The 22029-nt window shown below is 39.0% G+C and overlaps 1 protein-coding gene across 12 annotated transcripts in view; it reads right to left on the reverse strand.

The window, feature by feature from the left end:
• nrxn3b (neurexin 3b) overlaps window positions 1-22029 on the reverse strand; it is a 449304-nt gene that overhangs the window by 91938 nt on the left and 335337 nt on the right. For all 12 annotated transcript variants that reach the window (XM_072444649.1, XM_072444613.1, XM_072444640.1 and 9 more), the window contains one exon: window positions 16305-16486. In XM_072444649.1, coding sequence (XP_072300750.1) covers window positions 16305-16486 — 182 coding nt within the window. The remainder of the gene's footprint in view (window positions 1-16304; window positions 16487-22029) is intronic.

Raw genomic sequence — 22029 nt, forward strand, 5'->3', positions numbered from 1 at the left:
TAAAAGAGTTAAGTTTAGACATTGCATTACACTCTATTACACACTTCCTCCTCAATGTATTTAAGCAGGAATAATAAATAAATATAGCCGCAAGCGGCAATGATCGGCCCTCGCCACGCCGCCGCCACACCGCCGCCACGCCGCAAGAGGAGGGGGCGCTAACGCGCCCCAATTGTCCTTTTATTACGCCTACTGCTGAATCTGTGACGCTGTCACATCTTCTCCCCTTTGTTTTACCATCAAAAAGCTATTTTATTTTGAATTCTTGGCAAAATGTGCGGCTTTGCCGCACAGACACCGTGACTCTTTGAATGAAAATGTGGATAACTTTTGATGGTCCTGAAGATGAGTCTCACCAAATTTCAGGTTAATAGGGCTGACGCCCTGGGAGGAGTTTGTGAAAGTCTAAAGTGTAAACATGTTCTGGCGATTTCCCCATTGGAATAACATGAAAGGTTTCGGTCATCGTTACGGCAACGCCATAACAATTATGACATGGGTCTCATTGACTTTTTTGATGGGGATGCTAAAATTGAGTTGTGTGTCAAATTTCATATAATTTCGCAAAACTAAACATTTAACCTCCATATAAAATCTGTAGGGGGCGCTGTGGCGCCAAATGAATTTATTTCACTTCGAGTAGGTTTAGGGCAAAGAGTTTAACAACTGAATCTAATTTGACGCAATTCGGACTTTATATGCGCAAACGGCAGAAATTTTAAATATGGGAGATTTCTGAAATTCTAGCTACAGTTTGCGGCTTTGCCGCACAGAGACCGTGACAGGTATCAATGTAATTTGGATAACTTTTGATGTCCCACTCCTCAGTAGCATTTTCACCAAATTTCAGCTTTTTAGGGCCAACGCCCTGGGAGGAGTTCGTAAAAGTACGACGTTTGGAAAAACTCCGAAGTCATGTTTAGCCATTTTTGAAGCAATATGGCCGGCATTTGGTTGGGCGGACGGCGTTGCCGTAATAATATTTTTTACTTCTCTTGTCACCATCTACCTCTGCGCCAAATTTCATGATTCTACGATTAGATTTTTTTTGGGTCATTTCCCATCTCTCAATGCATTTTTGGTACGCTGACGCGCCAATTTTTTTATTTTAGAAAAGGGAAATAGCCAGAATGTAGAGAGGCACGATTTTTAGAGGTGTGCAATTTTTTGTCACTTTTCGTCAATGTTCACTGGGTGAAAAATAGGGGGGTTGGTCCCGAGAAGAAGGAGAAGAAGAAGAAGAAAGAATAATATTCCGATGCGAAAACAATGTTTCCCATTTTTCAAATGTCATAAACTATACATTTTCGGAAAGCGCTCGCGCTTTCCTACCTCATGGTGTGGGTCCCTGGTCACTGACGGGTACTTTCGTTAATTTTGAGTGGGCTCCGCCCACTTTGTGTTTTTGGCCCTCTATACAGTAATAATGTTAAATTTTTGCATTACATGCTTATATGCACGGAACATGCAAGAGATGGGGAACGTATTCGTGAGCTACTTAGCGCAAATGAGTGCTTTATATGGGGATGACGACCGCTTCGCGGTCGTCATCTCAATGTAAAGTGCTCGTTTAGTGCACACTTTTGCACGGGCTTCGCCCGTTTACAACGGTAATGTTCCATTTTCCTACTACTAATTAGTATGCACGGGGCGTGCATGAGTGAAGGAGTGCGTTAGTGAGTGTTTGGAAGTGGGCGATTTCGTGCGCACTCTGTGCGCACTTTCGCAGCCGTGCTTCGCACGGCCTTACGAGATTAATAGGCCTCTCGCCAGCTTGTGGCGCTCGGGCCTAATAATGGCAGCATTATTTAAGTATTTCCTTTGTTTATTTACAAAACTCACACACTCCGTGCGTGATGCTGTGTAGGTACTGCAAGTCAGATCTGTGGAGAAGTGAACCAGCTCAAAGTAAGTCCCATGTGCGTTATCATCATTAATTTATCTTTAAGCAATAAAAACATAGAATAAATGCCAAATAGATCATTTTAATGCCTTACTGTGGAACATTCCAAGCAAGGCAATAACAGAAATTGTCGCAAGTCACAAGTAACAATTTTAAAAAAAAATAATTCGCTGCTGGTTTAAACATGTAACTTAAATGTCCTCAAATGACTGTAACATGTTCTGTGTTTTAAGAATTATTATAGAAATGTACTTTGTTATAACTAATGTATAACTGATGTAAAACTGATGTATGACTGATGTATAACTAATGTATATCTGATGTATAACTGATGTATAACTAATGTATAACTGATGTATAACTGATGTATGACTAATGTATGACTGATGTATAACTAATGTATATCTGATGTATAACTGATGTATAACTAATGTATAACTGATGTATAACTGATGTATGACTAATGTATAACTGATGTATAACTGATGTATAAATGATGTATAAATGATGTATAACTGATGTATATGTTGTTCACTGTGGTCAATCATCACAACTAAACAAAACGAGTATGGTTTTCTTTTTTTGTTGCAATTAGCAATATTATTATGTATTGCAGCTGTGGGTTTTAAAAACAGGTGTTTCTAAAATCAGTTCCATAATTGTCCAGGTTTAAAATTTCAGTTTTTTTTCCCTTCCAACCAGACTTTGTCACGGTTGAGTCAACAAAGGAAGGATTTCATTAAGTCAGTAAGAAATACAGGTAGTGACTTTTCCATCCATCTGTGAAGAACACTCAAATCTGATCCACCTCTTCTATTATGGAGAGAAATAACAACTTCTTGGTCTTTTTTTAACCACAAGGAATCTAATCCCCGATGAATATATTCGCCGTGTGTTGATATGTGCGCGTAGCGAGTGTTTATGAGAAACGTCGTCACCGACACAGAAGGATTTTTTCAGCCGTCTTTCCGCTAGATTTATTTTCTAATGTTGACGTTTATCACTTGAGCAGACCTGCGATTCATCTCCTCCTTCATGCCCATAATCCCCAAACACAGCCAATTCTCTAAAATAAGAATCTCTTTTTCTGGATTTTGCTCTACTTTCACTACTTTGACCATTGACAATAAAAACTGAAAAATGAACAGCAAAATGACAGGGGCCACAAAAGACAATGCCCACAACCCACTGTATATATTTGTTTTTTTGTATTTCAATATTGTGGGCAGTAGTGTTTCAAACTAAATTTCAATACTAAGAATATTTGATACTTGATGTTTCATTAGCTATTTACAACACCCCATTGACAATAAACGTATTCTTGTTTTTAGACAAATGGATGTGATTTATTATAAAAGCTGATATAATGTAGACAAAGATCTTTCGAAAACTGCAGGAGAGGTTAAACTTTTTCCTATGTATGACTCCCCCTAGGTTTTACTTCTTCAAATTAGTTTTGGTATGAGTTTTAGTGAGTTTAAGTAAGAAAAATAAGATTAAAAAGTGTAATATATACTTTCGTATTCCAAGGGATTCACATTTTAAATACGATTTGAGTATTAACTCCAGAAAAGAATGTTGTTCCCTGTGATTTTTTGCTGTGCTGATAATAAATAAATAAAAGGTACAGAGCCATAATATTCGTGAGAGCATTTGAATGCAGTGATGACACAACATCTCTTTGCATTGAAATGTAATGTCCAAAGAAATTCTGCATTTACTGATTATTGAAATATAAAGCTTGAATGCTCTGTGCAGTGGTCGTAACGGCAGAACGTGAATCCTTGTGGAAGATTTAGTGCTTTAAGCCAATATGGCACCGAGCCCTGTGTGCGAGATCCACTCCGCGATCGATTCCAAGTCCGACTGATGTTTCATTAGCTGTGGTCACAAACTCATCACTCACGCACACAGACGAGAGTGAAGGAAGATCAACACATAGTGATCAAAAACTGCACTACAGGAGTAAATACAACCAGAAGAGGTGTCATTCTTCAAATAAAGTGATGGAGAAGGGGACATAGAAAGGCAATGAAGCAAATAACTGTGCAAAATAGGCTTTTTTTATGTGGTTGATCTGACAGTATTACATAATAGTACAAAATAACAAAACACAAACATGTACAGTGTACCTAAACGTTTCTTCGGAACTACAATAACCTCTCTTTTCAGTTGTTCATTTGTGGACTAGTCTGTGCCCAGCTACAATTTGATACTGTAACTAGTATTGAAACAAGATACTCATTTGAAGTCAAAAGTAACAGGATTGATTTATTTTTAATCACAAAAATAAGACACATTTGGACCTTTCTGCAAGATATTTACCAGAACTACAATCATTTTTTGATGGAAATAAAATACATTTGTAAAAAATAAATCAAAATTGGAATCAAGGTTTGTCTTTAGTTTGTCTGTAATATCATTTTTTTTTTAAATTCATCCATTCATTGCTTAACATACATCATAAGAACTCTATTCCAACCCACACGTCCATTTTGGATGTATTACTGCGTACTTTCTTAACCTTACCCAACTCCAATTGAATGAAATGTCACCTCCTGCAGAAATGCCTGTTAAAGTCCTCCTGTGGTGATCTGAATTGGTCCGAGGCCAGTGCATCTTTACTGTAATCACAGCTCAGCCCCGAGGACATCCATAATTGAGAACTCCAGTTCCACTCCAACCAAGAAAAGACACACTTAGATGAACAATACAGCAAAAACCTTTTTACATCCCTGCATTTCTGCACGCTGTAAAAGCATGCAAACATGTGTAGTTACAGCAGCTACAACGTCTAAGCCAACATGAATGCACTTTTCTCAGATTCCTACTCCTCGTGTGCCTCTGACAAACGTGATACGGTGGCTCTACTGGGACCTGCGCATGTAAATCATCCGCATGAGAAGACTGTACAGAATAGTAACACAACACAACACATATCGCACAGAGATTGGACACAAATTGTAGCATCATAGGAGCACATGTGAGGAGTGAGGCTGTAGCGCTCACATATTTATTATTTATGGATGAGGGAGGAAAAAATAAACTCTTAAATGAGAACAACTTATAAGACTGTAGGACTGCTAAGCCAACACTACCACTTGCAGTAGTGTGAAGTGATCCTGAGTTTAAAAACAAATGTATTATTGAGTTTTTCTTTTTATAGGTTGCGTTCATATTCTACAATTTGATGATTTCAGATGGGATATTTACTGTTTTGGAAAAAAATCAACAAATTAAAAACCCACAATTGCACCTTATCATTATTTGTTTGAAATTGTCTCCAAAAACTTGTCATATGTCTTAAAGTCCAATATTTGGGGTTCAATAATAGCACCACTTCTGACAGAGAAGACGTTGAACTTTGTGCCAGACTTTGTTTCATGTGGATAGGTCAAATAATGACAGAGACATTAAGCACTTTGGAAACATTTGTGTTTATGGATTGAAAAAAAGGAAAACAGGTTAATATATCTGCAAATTTGAAATTCTACCACAGAAAACCTGACCTGCTCCTGACTAAAGTAACTATGGCTTCCTCCCCCCCCAACCCCTGAAATGCATTGAGCAGAAAAAGATGAGTAACGTCATCTTTGGTCAAAGCTCGCTCACTAAATTAATCATAATTTCACACGTTTGCATTCGCGACACATCTTTTTTACATATTGGATAACACAGATGCACTTTTATCACACCCCGCCTTCACAATCTGCTGCCACTAGCGCTCCAAAAAGCAGTACGGTGGCTTTGGAGGGACATCTGTCTGTCAGGCACAGGCGCACACACAGGAACACTTCATGTACCACTCACGCCGTACAATCCCTTCTTATCAGTAGTGCAATAACAGCTCACGTCCGACACAAACTGCAACATTATTACAATGTGCTGTGTGGCCTTGGCCCCGGTGTGGCCGCATGTATATTTCATGGATTAGGATGAAAAATTCAATGAGGAGCTACTACAAACAGCGTTACACCTCTCCTCGGCGCCGCTCTCTGACAGCTGGCCCTCTGGGGAGAGCTGATGTTTTCACAGCCCACATGCAAGCACACCAATCCCATTTTCGGGTGATGAAGAGACACATGAAAGCGAATCGAGCACGCCCCAAAACCTCAGACAAATACAATAAGAATAAAAGAGAAGACGGGATAGACTATGGTGGGATATTGAAACTCTTTTGGAATTCAGTACAGGATCACAGACAAAATGGGGCTCAGATAGATCTCGGCTCGCGAGCGCATTGCCTGTGAATTCAAAATAATGCGCTTCAGTCAGACTGCCAGACGCCATCCGCTATACCGGCTGCACCATCTTATCCTCACTCTGCCTCTTATCTCCGCCTCTCTCTACAACAGTGGCACAGAGCTATTGTTTTCTGAGCAAAGGCGAGATTGGGCCCAAGAAGTCGGTCACTCATACACTTTGAATTCAGTCTCCGGGCTGCCACCAAAAACTTGTAACTAGAAGAGTTAGTTACAAAACTGTGGGCAAGCAGCAGCTGTGAGAAACCTTCACTCCACTAATTCTGGTTCAAACACATATTTTCAACAACCAGGGAAGGTGAATAAGAGGGTGTAATTGGAGCAGTAGGATGACAGCGCTATCTGCAGTCCAATGTCTTCAGAACCGTGTCCCAGGTGTGAGAGAGTTGCTATGCCCCCTCGTGCCGATTTACAGTCAGTGGGGAAGATTTTCTGGATCCGAAGTTCCAAGTAGGAAGAAAGCACCTCCATCTCACATCACAGCTAAATTACATCACAGCTAAATGACGTAGTCGGCAGTAGAGTACGGCGGAAACTCTTAAAAACTGAGGTCTGTTAGTAAGAAAATAATTGTATCAGAAGACTTAATGACATACTTTGATTATTAATATACAGGATGGGGTAAACTGGTTGCACATTGGGGGCAAGATACATGAATTTGCTTAATATCCATCCCCCACAGTTCCGATGCTTTTTAAACCAAAAATACCTCCAACAAAGTATATTTTTCTGCAAAGTACACCACTGAACCACCTGTGCTCTGTTTCCAGTACACGTATCACCTTTACTTCAACAAAGGTCTTATCTAACGTCTAAAAAATGGCACACAATTATGCTATCCTGGTTTTTGCCGTAGTAAAAGCAGCTGCTCGCTACATTTCCTTGCCTCTTTATTTCAGAATTCATAATAAGGTGTAATGCTATCAGAATGCAAGTGCCATAACAGCGATAATATCTGTATTTCTGCTGCTGCTGAGCCGGAGTAACTCGATATAGTCAATACCTTTGTGGGCATGTGTACGCGCTGGTGCACACAGGTAGCATCAAGCATCTGATATTAGGCCTGTCACAGCACAGGGAGCAGCCAGGAGAAGCGGGGGGCTATTTCAACAATAGATGTGTGAGGTACTGATGAGATTTGGAGTAGGGACAACAGGGAAATGACTGAATTGTAACATGCATTGAGCGAATACAGCGGAAATGGTTGTCTAATGATCTGTGATTTTTAATTGGGTTCTGGTCCAGTGATTCTGTTTAGGTTCGGTATTATAATAAAGTTATGAAACAGCAATGATTCAATCTTCAAGTGAAAATTCATCAATTTAATTCAAAATTGGTTCATTTGTATTCGACCTTCACTCGTATTGATGTCCTTTCCAAAAAAATTCAGTTCAGTTTCTTTAGATTTTTGAGCAATTTTGTAACTTTGATAAAATGTGGGAAAAAACACACCGTATTTTCCAGACTACACTTTTTTCATAGTTTTGCCCGGGGTGCGACTTATACTTATATATATACTTATACTTCGGAGCAACTTATATATGTCATATTATTTGTTACTCCAGTGTGACTTAATATGTTTTTTCTTCTCTATAATGCATTTTTTGGCTGGTGCGACTTATAGTCCAGAAAATACGGTACTGCAAATATATTCTGTCCATTAATTATTACAACATAGTATCTTATCTCCGACATCTGCATTCAAAACCATTTGTGCAAAAATGAGAAGAATTGTGTGTCGTGACAATTACAATGAAGTGTCTGTAACTTTTTTGTTGTTGTAGTAATTTCATGTTCAGTATATGACTAAATTACAGTATGTTTTAAACGTATGTGGTTAGGTAGGTTAAATGTATGTAAAGCTATTCTTTTTTATTTCTTGTGTGACGTATGGCTTTAACAAATGAAACTGTGACCTGTTACCCGTCTAAACATAAACCTTTGAACAGTGAGCCATACCCTGAGCATAGATTGAGTGCTATTTACCATGAAACAGTTATAATCTCATCTCCATCTCGAGTGCCTGCACGAGGGGTTTCAATTATCTCAGCACCTTCTGAATTATCAGGAAACTTAAGGAGGTAATGGAGAGCAGTGGTTCATTACACAACTGCAGTCTGACTGGCTGCTGTTCGGACGTGACTTGTTTGATTATATGTTTATTATATTATATTGTTATTAAATCTTTTCAGGTTCACCATCGCTGCCAAACAGACTTCGAGTACTAAAATACTCAGTTACTGCATGACATATTCAACTGTTTAAATGTGCACTATGTAACGCCGCCTGCTTGTCTCCATGGAGATTATAATGCTTTGCCTGGATTGTTCACATATCTACGTATGTATGTATGCATCTATGGAGACAATCAGGCCAAGTTACAGGTCAGATCTGTGGCGAGGCAAGCCCACTCAGAGTAAAACTATGCAGGATACATTTTATATGTTTAATGCCTTCTTGCAGAACAATTCATACAAAGCAACACCATCTCCTTGGATACAGGCAGGGCAGGCCACCCATTACAAAAGCTACACTGGGGATTTTTGGAAGATATGTTTTGCCCCTTCAAAGGCAAGACAAGGTATTTTTTATAAAACCTTACAATTCATTCACATAATATGTTGTTTAGACTGTTTAACATAGATCTTCCTCACTCTGAAACCTATAGATGCCAATTTAGAACACTGAGCGATAGACAAAAATAAATATCGGTAAATGCTTATTTGAAAGTTGTGGGTTAGCGACATTAGCTGAGGAAGTTAGGGTTAGTGCATTCTATTGTTATATTCTTGGGCAACACACTTTTACTGCCAACTTGTAACTGATACATTCATTAAAATGGTCATGGTCAGTACACTGTGCATTAAGGACTCAATGGTAGTCAACACAAAAGTCAACCTTTTATTGTGTAGATGCACCAGAGCCAAATTTGAAGCTATTTTGTTCCACTACAGTAAACAAATAAAATAAAACGTTAAAGTTCACGAGGAGCCAGTGACTATTTTGCAGACACAAAAACACAAATTTAAGCAAAATGCAGCTATTAAATGCTGCATCTATTTTCCATAAATTGCATAATTACATTCAGACTGTCAGCCCAAACAAGACCCTACTTTGAAATGGTAAATGTTGCTGATGACGTTTTGCTCCAGACATTTGATTGATATTTCAAAATTTGAATGTCAAAATGTTCCCATCTACCTCATTACTGTGCGGACGAGTACACTGCGTGGCATATTTTGTACTGTGGGTAGGCGTCACGCTGCGGTAGTCGCTCTTAATTGGGAGTTGAAAAGAGAGTAGAGACGTTAAAGTGACAGGGCGTTTTGTGCCGGTGCTACCTTAGTCTCGGCCCGTCACCCGCGCGCCTCCACAGATGCAACTTCATCTGGACTTTACCTTTCAGCGCACATTTGTTCACACTCACACAGGATATCTCCATAACGAGTAAGTGCTTTGAAAATGGCTGCAAGTGAAAGCTAGGAAATGGCGGAAGGTGACATACTGAGATCTGTGTTTTTGGTTGATTAATTGCCAAATGGATTTCACGCCAATGAAAAGAAAGAGAGTGCATGATGTTATATTTTTGCGAGGCCACTTTTAAAGGTGCAAAGAGTCAGGGTTAAAAAAAAAATCTGTTGGTAAGTCTGGTAAGTCCATTCTGCGACAGAGACAAAAAACATTTTGGATCTTATCAGAAGTTACACTACTAATGTTATTGAAAACTGTTAAAAAAAGCTGCATAGTTTATGGAAAATAAAAGGAGCGAGAAAGCAGATTTACCGCTTTCATTTTACCTTGTTTTTTAACCTCAATCAAGACATTTGCAGGCAACACTACTTGAATAATCCTTTAACCGAGTGGTTTCCAACCTCTTTCACCCTGTGACCCCAAATTTACACATGGATATGTTGATGACCCCAACATCCTTCTCTTATCTGAGATGTAACTGCCTTTTAATGAAACATTTCTGGTTAATAAAGATGTAGCAGAACAGTATTTATTATAAAATACAAAATACTTCAAAGGAGCAATTAACATGCCATCCCTTCATTACAATTCACCCAATCTCATTTCAACCTCTTTTCTAAAAACTCTTGGGGGCCCCCTGAGAATCTTTTGGTAACCCAAATGTGGGTCCTGACCCTAAGGTTGGGAATAAGAATAAGAATTTAACCCAAACGTCTCTCAGCAGCCAAGTTAAATACATAAAGATGAAACAAAGTGGCTGGACTATGTAATTCATACAAGTACTTTATTTTAATCTGCTGATTTGAGTAAGTCATTTTGCCTGTTATTCAGTTAATTTTTATGAACTTTTTCTCAACTACCGTATACTTTGAACTGGATATCACAGTGCCAATTTGTGTTGCCAGTTCCACTCCACAATAATTTCCCAAAACAATGACAGGAGCTCTTCAAATTTCAAAATGGCTGAGAAACAATTAAATTAATTGCTCAGTTTGATTCGCTATCGGCATTGAACCTGGACTTGGCGAAGTTAGGTGACAACTCAGTTTCAGAAATGTGTTAATTATACATGTGTTCGGCTTCTTCACTATCATGCTGTTCCCGAATCCAGTAGAAAAGAGACAGAAGACAGACTGCACCTGTGAAAACCTGCTCTAATTGTGATGTCGTTTTTATGGCCAAATACAAGAAAATATTAGGATGAATGCGTGTTTTGAAATTTAATCAAATAAATGCAATAATAGATAAGTTAAATTTCAAACTATGCCAGACAAAGCAATAACATCTCCATTGGTGGCAAACCAAAAAGTTACATAATGCACCTTTAAAGGGAATATAAACCATTTGTTTTCATGCAATAAATCAAAACAGGTTAGGTTTTAGAGATATATTCTAAAACGAACAATTCAGGCAAAAACTGAGACCACTATGTTCTGCGCGAAGCTGGAAGTGCAGTTAGCATGCTAGCTGTTGTTAGCTTCACGGCAAAACTCCACTCTGGTTGTGAAAAGATCTTAAACAGTGAACGATTAGTGTGCTTGAAATGCATTAGAGAAGTGAGCGAAGTGAGCGAAGTTATTGGTAATAGGGTCTAGATGCATCCTCCGAAAAAAGTCCTGGAATTGCCACATTGTCAAGGTCCAACAGAGAAAGCTCTACATTTTATAAAGCTGCTGACAGCAAAGGACACAGAGAAGGTCAGAGGAAGCGGCAAAAGGTCAAATGATAGGAGCGGCACAATAAGAAATGTGCAGTTTGTCAGACACAACCTGTGTATTATGAATCATTCTTAGGGTTAAAATAAGCATGATCAGGTACAATCCAACACATTTGAAGATTGTGTATGAGCTTAAGAACTTCAGTGATCTGTTGCAAGTTACACAATAAGATGTTTTTGCATTACTGTATATCATCAGTGGATCCACTTACCTAAATTGGGCCTCAGGTTTCAAAGCAAGCGTTGTTCTTCGCACTTAAAATGTAAACACTGCAATCAGCATTTTAATTTGCCGTAGCCAAACAAGCCGAGAGCCAATCATGGTTCGGCGGGAAAAGGGCTAATTAAGGAGCTAGCATGAAGGATATTTAGGAGGCTTTCTCTGATTGAGCCATTTTTTTTAATGTTACGGTGGATTTTGGACAGGCTCACCAAAAGGCAATGTATGCTCTTTTTGGTTGTCGGAGTAAACCGGAAAACATGAACACTTGTCGTAGAGTCAAGTGCAATGGAAGGTCATCTTGTTCTACGGTAAAGGAAGAGCTGTTAATATAAAGAAAGGGTAAGAAAGTTGAATTGGGGGGTTGTATGCAGTTTTATTAATTGCTTGGAAATGCAAATAATAGAACTGAGACTGAAGCTCAGAGACTGTAATTGACATGAACCTGACAATACAACATGATCCACAATATAACATATCCCAGATTTACAGATTTTCCTTGGGTTGAATTAAAAAAAAAAAAATGCTTAGGAATTTCATGTTCACAATGCTCTAGATATCAGAAAACAATTAGTTTATGGATAAATCCCATTATTTTCAGAATCTCTACCTTATTGCAGTTGTGAGCAGGTAGTTAAGCATTATAAGTGCAGACTTATATGTCAATTCATAATAAATTAACATAATTTAAATTATCCCCGTATTGATATGTGTATTTCCATGAAGTCTGGCACGTAATATTGCTGTATCGATCATTTTGAGAACAGCACTACTACATAATTGAATACATACTTTTTACCTCACCTCTCCAATATATCAAGAGTGAATTGTTTGAGTTTGACAGATTTTTTTTTTTTTTTTTGGTTTATATGAATAATAACAAATTTATCAAAATGTATTTAAGCACTCAAAAGATTGTAATAACAGTTTGCACATAGATTTTCATATATAAATAAAACACCTGAAAGTAGCATTTAAAACAAGTTTGTATTAGATAAAAATACTTGAAATGTAAATTAAATGCTTTAAATTAAATTCTTGCTGTGAGCGGGGTTGTCTCTCCACAGATCTGACCTGTACACTTACATTACCTGGCATTACGTAACTGCTTGTTTCCACGAAGACAGGTAATACCATACAAATACATAATATCTCTACGGAAACAAGCAGGTAGAAAACCCTCTACTTGGGAATATACACCGTCTACTTTTAATAATTCCATTGACATTATGATGTTTCGTTTTGATTGATCCCCTAAAATTTTAACTTTTCCTTCACAAAACTTAAAATCTACTATCCATCATAAAACACCAGCAGCTTCTACATTGTTACAAAGCGGTTCAGAGGGTAAATATTCACACCAGGACTGATATATTATTTAACGTTATTTACCAGCGCAAGAGTTCAATTTTTTTGTTCAGTGCCGATGATTGTGAAGGTGGAATGCCTCGCGGTGCTTTGTTTTGAGGAGCATTTCTTTGTTGAAGGATAGAATAACAGTACATTTTAAATTAACTTGACTTTGTTCACCCTTGGCTGCCAATAAATCATTCAAAAGTGTCAGCGCCAGAAACAAAAAAAAAACAGTAAGATGAGTTGTCAAACTAAAATTCAAGTATAAAGGAACTGCTAATAAAATTCATTAGCGCCTAGAGACAGAAGGAATGCAGATGTCCGCCTCCCACAGATAAATTAGATGAGATACCCTGCTTGGCAAGTCCTGCTGAGATATCAAAAAATGCTAAAATTTTGCTTCCTTTTGAGGTTCCTCACACATTTGCGGAAAACTAATTATACAGTCTCAGCATAATAGTAGTCATCTTTAAAAAAATATACTTTGAGATGGAGCGGCAAATTTAGGGAAAAATAAATAGTTTTTCTGCAATTTATTACGATTGGGATTTGCAATTCATAGCAGTTCATCATTTCGGATCAGAATGCACGTTCAAGCACATCCAGGGGCATTAACATTTTAGAGACTGGAGTATGAGTCAATTTAGTCATATTTTTCATGTTTGCAGAGGACATTTTATATACTAAATAACTCGAATTGACATTTTCTGACCATTTCAACAAACTTTTTCTCATTCTCAAAAACTGGGATGGGCCTTTTTGGTCAAATAAACACCGTTCCAATTTTACTTTTTCGCACCTTTTCAAATGTGTCTTTGTACAGCTTGTTTTTGGCCACAACTCCTTGTGAGCAGATGGTGTGTTTTTGGCGCCACATGGCCAGGATATGCAGGAAACTCTGTAAGAAGACTTTTAATCTGCTGAGCAACTGTAGACCCTCCTTGACGCATGTACTTAATACAGTGTCAGACACGGCCCACACAGTCTCCATGAAGTCATGGGAAGAAAGTACGACATGGTTACAAGCTTCTCAAAATCCTACTCCTGCTACAAATAATTAGTACATACCCGATATATACAAATAAATGTTCTTTCTTTCTATACATCAGTTCTTCAACTTCAACAAAGTCAAATCTCTTTTTAGTTTTGACCAACAGTGAAAGAATTGCTGGAGTTTAAATGTTTTCACAATACTAACATTTTTAAATGAAATGAAATACCAAGGATTAGGCTTGATCCTCGATACCGATTTTGATACCACACTGATAAAAAACAATTTTTTCACAACAACAAAAATAATGGTACTTTCTTTATGTTATCATTCTAATTCTGTTCAGGGAAACAAAAAATAATCGTCCAGTTTAAGTGATAAGAAAAAAAAAAAAAGTATCATGTTTGGATACAAGAATAAATTAGCATCTGACGTTCAATACTTTTGACAACCCAGAATCATTCATGATTTAAACTTTGCTCAGCTCTGATTATGATGCATTTAGTGCATCATACTGTACATTGATTTGTGGCAGAGGTCCATGCTATTTTTTTTTTTAAATTATCCTCCAATTTCCTCCTTTCCCCCCTTTCTGTCTTGATACGAGACTGACCATGTGACTGCTTCTGCACCTGTCAATCATACTCACCGAGACAAGAATCCCGACTCTTTTCAACAGACTGATGAAACTGGAGTTATGCAATGTTTTGTATCTCACTGACTATAACTTTGAAAATGCCGTAGACTGTGGCATGTCAGCAGTTTCACTCCACACCACCATCAGAAGCCCGACTTCATCCTCGCAGTTACATCTCTATACAGACTTCGCCGACATTTAAGGGCCTGTCGCCAAAGATGATTATGCTAATACTTAATGCCTATGTAAACCAGTCAAAAGACAAGGTCGCGGGGAGAGATGATTAAAATGCTGTGTGGATGTGCAGACAACCGGCCGGGAATTCCAACTCCTCGTCTTCAGGAGCAGCTGCATATGTATGGAGGGAACATTCATTATTCATGCTGGGAGCCAGTTCCAATGTGTTGAAGAAGTGTTTTTTTTCCCCTTTTTTTCAGGGAGAAGACGGCGAGGAAGCGAGCCGAGTGAGTTGTCTGTGCACTTTTATGGATTGTACGCTCTATAATTCAGCGCTGGGATGATGCTGTGAATTTGGCCGGAAGATTGCAATGTCAATGTTGGACTGAACTAACTCCTGCCTGACGAACAGCAGCCGTCTGTTCGGAGAGGTGCGTTTCAATCCAGTGCGCAGGAAACACATAGGACAAAATAATAAACGCAGATAAAGATAAATACGGTTACAATGTTCATGCTACCGTTTCACCGTCGTGCCGAAGAAGGCATGTTCTTGCAAGTCTTTCAGTGAAATCTTTGCAATACACAAATTGGCTGGATAACATTTTCCGTGTGAACATGAGATTGTGGTTTGTAGCCGGTGGGTCAAGTGTGTTATTGCAACATTCATTCAGCCCTGCGGTTATTCCTAAGCCAACTCGAAGTTCACAGATAGTCGACACCACACACTAAAACCTGTACTATAAAACTCTTGTCCTATTTGTTGCGCTAAGAACAAAGAAAGGCAGATTTAAAATGAAGCGACAAGGGAGAAATATGAACTTGCAGAAACTAGTCTAGTAATTCTATGGACAAGCAATCACAAGCCAAAGGATCAAGACAAACGATCAGATTATTAATAACAAAAATGACAGCCCAGTGCCCATGTAGTTCAAATAAAAATCTTTAAAATGTCTATTATGATTAGGGCAATAGTTGATAAAAGAAATTCTCGGTCGACTTAAGACATGCTTAGATAATCTATTAGTTGACTAAAAAGGGCCTAGAAAAAGCCTTAAAACGAGTATTTGACCATGTAAATGACCCAAACTGCCCTCACAAGACTGCAACTGCATGGCTGCTCATGCGAAACACCCATTTATCCAGAAAAGTACAAGAAAACTGTGTACTCATTTGTAAAAAGGCAGATTAAACTCATGATTTACTCCCAAAACATCAGCTGACTCACACAATACCTTCTCCTTTCTGCTGTTGTCCCACATTTTAATATACTTTATGCATTGGTTGACTAAAACATAATCTACTGATTATCCGGCTAAACATCTTAAGGCTTACAGCTCCAAATGCTAGAGTACAACATTTTTGAACAATGAAAAGCACCATTTGCTGTGTGGTCTTCCTCTTGGCCAGACATGGGAAGTGCTCCAGTGGCCAGAGGAAAGTGTTTTGGTAATTAGCTTGCACCAGATGTCTAGCCTCAAAGTAATTAAGTGACTTGAATGGGCCACTAGTGGGTTTTAAGCTGCTAAATAATGCAAGGCAGGAAATGGTCAAGAGGGCTCGCCGCGGTACTTACGACGTGCAGCATGATGTAGTCTCCCAGGCGAGGGGCGGAGTCAATGCGCACCAGGATGCCGTCTTTAATGGTGGTGCTGAAGCCCACGGCGAGGCGGTCCGTTCTCGTGCTCGGCCTCTCGTTGTTGGGCCACGTGTAGGTGATGAGACCACCGCCCTTTCCGAAGATGTAGGTGGTGCCAGCTGCAAGAAAAGCAAAGGGCAAAGGTCAGATCGAGTGTAGAAGAATCCCTTTAGAATGACGTGTGGGTGTTTTATGATAGTGTGAGTGTTTGTATGCTACTAAAGATCCACAAAACATTGAAGACGCATAAAGGAGAGTTTTAATAAGCAATGCAGGCTTCCACCATGTTACTCCATTGGCTAATCTATTGCGGTATAAGCGTCACTCTCAGATTGCAGATGTCATTTTTTTTCTTCGATAAAGTTTGAGCCTTTTTCTTTGAACCAGTGCAGTTGGGATTGCAATTTCTGCTTTTTTCTAATTTTCAACACAATCAAATGCAAATTACACTTCTTACAGTGCTTGTAAGCAAAGGAATATAAACAAAATCTAACAAGATGCCCTAAAAACATTACCACATACATCTAGCAAGGACTGAACAGCCAAACTTTGAAACAAAATAACCAAATATGTGAATAATTTAAATTTAAATATTTATAGTCTATACATTTTCTACACACAAGCAACAATTGAGGTCGAGATCCGACGTCAAAAACTTTACGCCATTGAGAAGATGTTAAATGAGGTGTGACGGCATGATCCCAATCTCTTTGACAATAAAGTAAACTTCAAGTGCAACAAAGTAAAACTGGATAATTCAGGGCTTCCACATAACTCCAAGCTATGACAGTCACGCTAATGATGTTCCAGGCACAGTGCCACTGCAGTAACCATGTCACTGTCTATTTTCAGTTTATAAATGCTATTCATTCACCATTTGCACCACACCTAACCTATCCCGCTCTTAAACAGTTTCTTTCCAGTTGTTCACAGTTGGTATAAGCCCTCCAATCTTCATGTATTATATATGAGACCGAAGAACAAAGGCTGGCACAAGAAAGGAGAGAATGGAGGAAGAGAAAAATTGAAGAATCATCGTCTAGTCTAATTTGACAAATGCTGTGTTGAGAAAAATGTCCTTTGGAACCGGTGGGGAGAGAGAAGCTCGCCAGAATTACAATTTCACTATTACATCACCCTGTATGCAAATTTATGTCAGCTTACAGTTTCTGATTGGATCAAACTAGGCCGCGAGCGAAACTTTCAAAAGTGCAATCCTTTTTATATCACCGCACATCTGCACATCGCTCTCGAGTCGGGTTCAGCTGTGAATATTACCCCAGGAGAAATGAAAAGCGCAGAACCCACAAGCTGCTTAGCCATATCATCCGCATTTATAGGCATTGATAGTCAAGAGATCAAAGGCATTGGACCTCCAGCTGAGCGCAACGGCGGTACAGAGCGATCGATAGAAGAAACCAAACAGATTCTGGAGCCTAAGGAAAGTGGAAAAGGCTCTGCACACAAGGGACTGCTGATGAAGTTCTAGCGTTGACGTATTAGTTCCGTAAGTATGTAGGTTCCTATCGCTTCCATACAGCGTCACCTGGACACCTGCCTGGGCCTGGAGTGTAGCCAAGGGATGAAATACAGAGCGTTTGCAATTCTCTCTCTTTTTTCCCATTGCACACAGCTTTTGCTTTGCACCATTTTAGGACAAAAAGGTATTGACTTTATGACTTCTCGACAGTGCGTATTACGATTGCTGTTCTAAACTGCTATTCCTACGGCCATTCTATTACCGTATTTTCCGGACAATAAGTCGCACCTTTTTTCGTAGTTTTGGTTGGGGTGCGACTTATACTTATATTTATGCTTATATACTTATACTCCGGAGCGACTTATATGTGATATTATTTGTTATTTTCACACTTGTAACCGCATTTCATACTCCGGAGCGACTTATATGTGTTTTTTCTTCTCTATTATGCATTTTTTGGCTGGTGCGACTTATACTCCGGGAAATACGATACACTAATTAGGTACTTAGTCAACTACAACAACAACTACTAATACTGCTATATATATATATATATAGAACAATATTATTTGCTACAACAAGAACTAATACTATGTTGGTACTACTAGAGATAAATGTAAATGTATACAGGCACTACCACTACTACAACAACAACAACAACAACAACTGCTATTGTGTATTGCAATGACTTTACTCACTTAGTAGTACTACAATGATAACAATTCTCGCAAGATATTTGGCCAAAGGAGGCTATGAAGTACAGTTAGCTCCATGAATATACCATTTTAGAATATTCCTACTATCTGTATTACTCCTGCTGCTACTGCTTCAACCACTGCCCTTACAATTTAAGATCAAATATTTCAACAAAGACAACCAATCTTTTTATCTATGCCACAATGTATTTATAAATAGTCCTTGACCTTGTTTGGTCCTAGTTGAGCCCAGTTTTAGTCTCAATGTAGACTTGGTTTTCGTTTTTTTCTAGTCCTGGTTTAGTGCTGGTCAAGTCCTGCTTTATCCCTGCTGAAATGTGTGTCTTGTGTGTGTGTGTTCGTGCGTACAAGTGTGAAACCTAAAATACAATGTAATCCCACGGATGAATTAATGCTTTCTCCGCACTCCTGACTGTGCTTGCTCCTGATTCCTCTCCCTTCCTCTCGCAGTCACCTGAACATCTGCTTGACCTGGTGATGGGCGCCCAGCTGTCTTTGTGTTTTGCCTCTGAAGCGGCCAACAATCTGCTCTGTGGTCGGCTATACCCCGGTGACTGCACGGAGCATATGGGAGAAGTGATGGAGGGACTCTGTCTGGTGTGTCCGTGTGCCTGCGAGGAAGGGCTGCATAAACAGGTTGATGTTTTTTTTTTCCTTTTTTATAAAGCCCTGGTGTCAGCAATGCAGGCCACCGGCTAAGGTCGCCCGTGTCACATACAAAGTATCCTAACAAATGGAGCATCGAAAGCCCCAAAAACACTTGTAACTAATGGGCCGACATGGCTAGTTTAGCACAGGCTACTTTTAGACCTTGTTTCTTTGCCAGTGAGGCTTACTCATGTCTGGTCTGAAGTTGTATTTCCAAATGAACCTGCCTGATAAGTACTTTGATGATAAAACTTTCCAATGTCAAAGAACTACTGATACCCTGGTGACAATTGTATGTTTTATTTCAGTGATAGTAGGTTGTGTAAAAGGTTTTGTTCATTCGGATTTGTTTTAAACGGAAAAACAAAAGAACTATAAGAAAGGGATATTGAAAGCTGCATATGAATAATAATAGTGATAGTACGCATAATTGTAGCTGTAAGAAACTAAACTGGAAGGTACTAGAACAAAGCAATTTTATACATTTACCATTTCTACTCATTTTAATCTATGTAGAGTTTGGAAACCTACCCACACTAAGGCAGAAAAGGCTAACTCTAAAAAAGAAAAGTCCAACACGGTTTTTAACATATAATTCTGGACTTTCTCGGTGGGCACAAAGCATGTTAACCACTCTGCCACTGTCTCACTCGTTCATCTACACGATCTATATACAAATGCATGTAGAGCAGCCTTTAATCTTCAGTATGTAAGACGCCTATGCACATTCACACCTTGCTCTCAGAACGGCCACAATGCGTCAATCAAATCGCAGTCCAGATTTTGCTGTTCTCGCCAGCTTTTTCAATGACGTTACGGCGTTTGAATTTTGTATCATCATCCACCTGCCTCCAAACCTGTCTTGCGAACATAAATGAGAGAGTAGCATAGCGCCTTTAGCCAGATTTGCGCCGGATCTCGCCTGGCTGTCTCAACACTTCTAAGTCTCCTCGACAAAATCAGTTATCATTCCAGTTAAGTTAACCCATATCCCCCAACACACATTTTTGTTCTTTTTTTTCTGTTGGGAACGACAATGATGAGCAGCACAGACACAAGAACTCCAGGGAGCCAATTATCACATTGAGGTGATTCGCTTAGTGTTTCAAGTAGAGAATGTTCGCTCGCAGTACAGGCAGACTCGCACAGCAGACAGCCTCGCACAAATGCATATCGTGAAAGCTTCCCCAGTCCAAAAGTGTGCAAAAGCATCCCCAAAGACACCAACGTTTTGGCACTTTCAACAACACAAGTGGGTGATTGTCGAAAGTACAGGGAAGAGAGAGAACTTGACAGAACAGACAGAATGTGCCAATGAGCGGCAACGTGGGCCAAACACTGCATAGTTATTCAGCTGTGTATTTATTTAAACATGTGTTCAGCCTGTAGTGAGTTGGATACAAACAAAAATATTTCTCAACATGCATAAGGTTGCTACATAAAGTAACAAAAAAGTACAGTTTATTTTTAAGTTAAAAAAGAGCAAGTTATGGACTGGAGTTCCAAGGACATTTTCACAAAAGCAGAGATGAAGGGACGACAAATAAACAATTTGTCTGCATTCAACCCAACCTTTTGTAAAGCTGTGCAAAACAAAAACATAACCTTTTGTCGTTGGGTCAGTGACATAAAAGTGAATGCTCGTACAGAAAAATATTTCACAAAGTTGATATAGAAAGTTCATGTCAATATGTTTATAAAGTGCGTCATAGTAGGATGTGTGATATATTCCAATCCAATCCAACTTTATTTCTATAGCACATTTTACCAACACAAAGTCTCCAAAGTGCTGCACAGAGTACAAAACAAACACAACAAACACAGGCAAACATTTGTTTTAAATGCCAGAGAATAAATATATCGGTATTGGCAAAAAACAAAAACAACAGGTCTTGAGGTATGAACTTAAGCATTTACAAAGAGGCATACATTGAAAAGCAGCTAGATTTTCCAGTTTGCCAGTTTAAACAAACAAACCGTACCATATTTCATTTATGAAAGTTCATTTTTTTGTTTATTGTTGGCATGTGCTCCATTGAATCAGCTTCAGCGTTAGTCAAATGCTGGCCCTGTAAACACCATTTGAACATACATCCGTTTCATGGCGGTGAAAAGCCAACTCGAGGGGAAATATCATCAAAGGAATCAAATCTACAAACAGATTACTGCACAAGATGTTATTTCAGCGGATCAGAGAGGACTTTCATCTCCATTGCACTATAATGCAATCTTCAAGTGGCCACATTACAGGAGTAAATAGACTGACTGAAGTAAAATGACATGTAATTTGTTGCTTTATGTTGTTCATTGTATCAAACTATATACATTTCCCTCACCAGCTGCATGCAATTTGGGGCAAAATCATGGAATTATGGGGCATTTTTCTTTTTCAAAACTGTTCATGTCTGACTCCACAGAAGGCTAAAGCACCTAAAGGTCACCGCTTAACTGCTGTAATTTTACTTTCGCTGTATAAATAATTCACTTTCCACAAAATGGGAAATTCCAGGTGATCTTAGCACACCGGGATAGATACATCAGAAGTGTAGCCATACATTTTTCTCCTGCACCTTGGTGATTTAGTGCTCCGTTTAGAGACAAAGTGCGCCTGAGAAGACTGGGTCAGAGCCCTGGCCCCTATTTCAAAGAGGTCCCCTGTGGTGTGGGAGAGCAGACACGAGGTCGACACACCTGTCTTCTGTCCAGAGCTCCGTCCTGTCCTTCAGAGCTGCACTGCTGCTGAGGAGGGCAAGAATGAAGCAGCAATATCAGGTTCAAGGTGATTCTGAAGAGTCTAAAATTCACTTCTAGTTAGTTC

Source organism: Eucyclogobius newberryi, unplaced genomic scaffold (assembly GCF_026437365.1).
Source record: "Eucyclogobius newberryi isolate DKJ021-1_F unplaced genomic scaffold, fEucNew1.0.hap1 SCAF_1, whole genome shotgun sequence".
Lineage (NCBI taxonomy): Eukaryota > Metazoa > Chordata > Actinopteri > Gobiiformes > Gobiidae > Eucyclogobius > Eucyclogobius newberryi.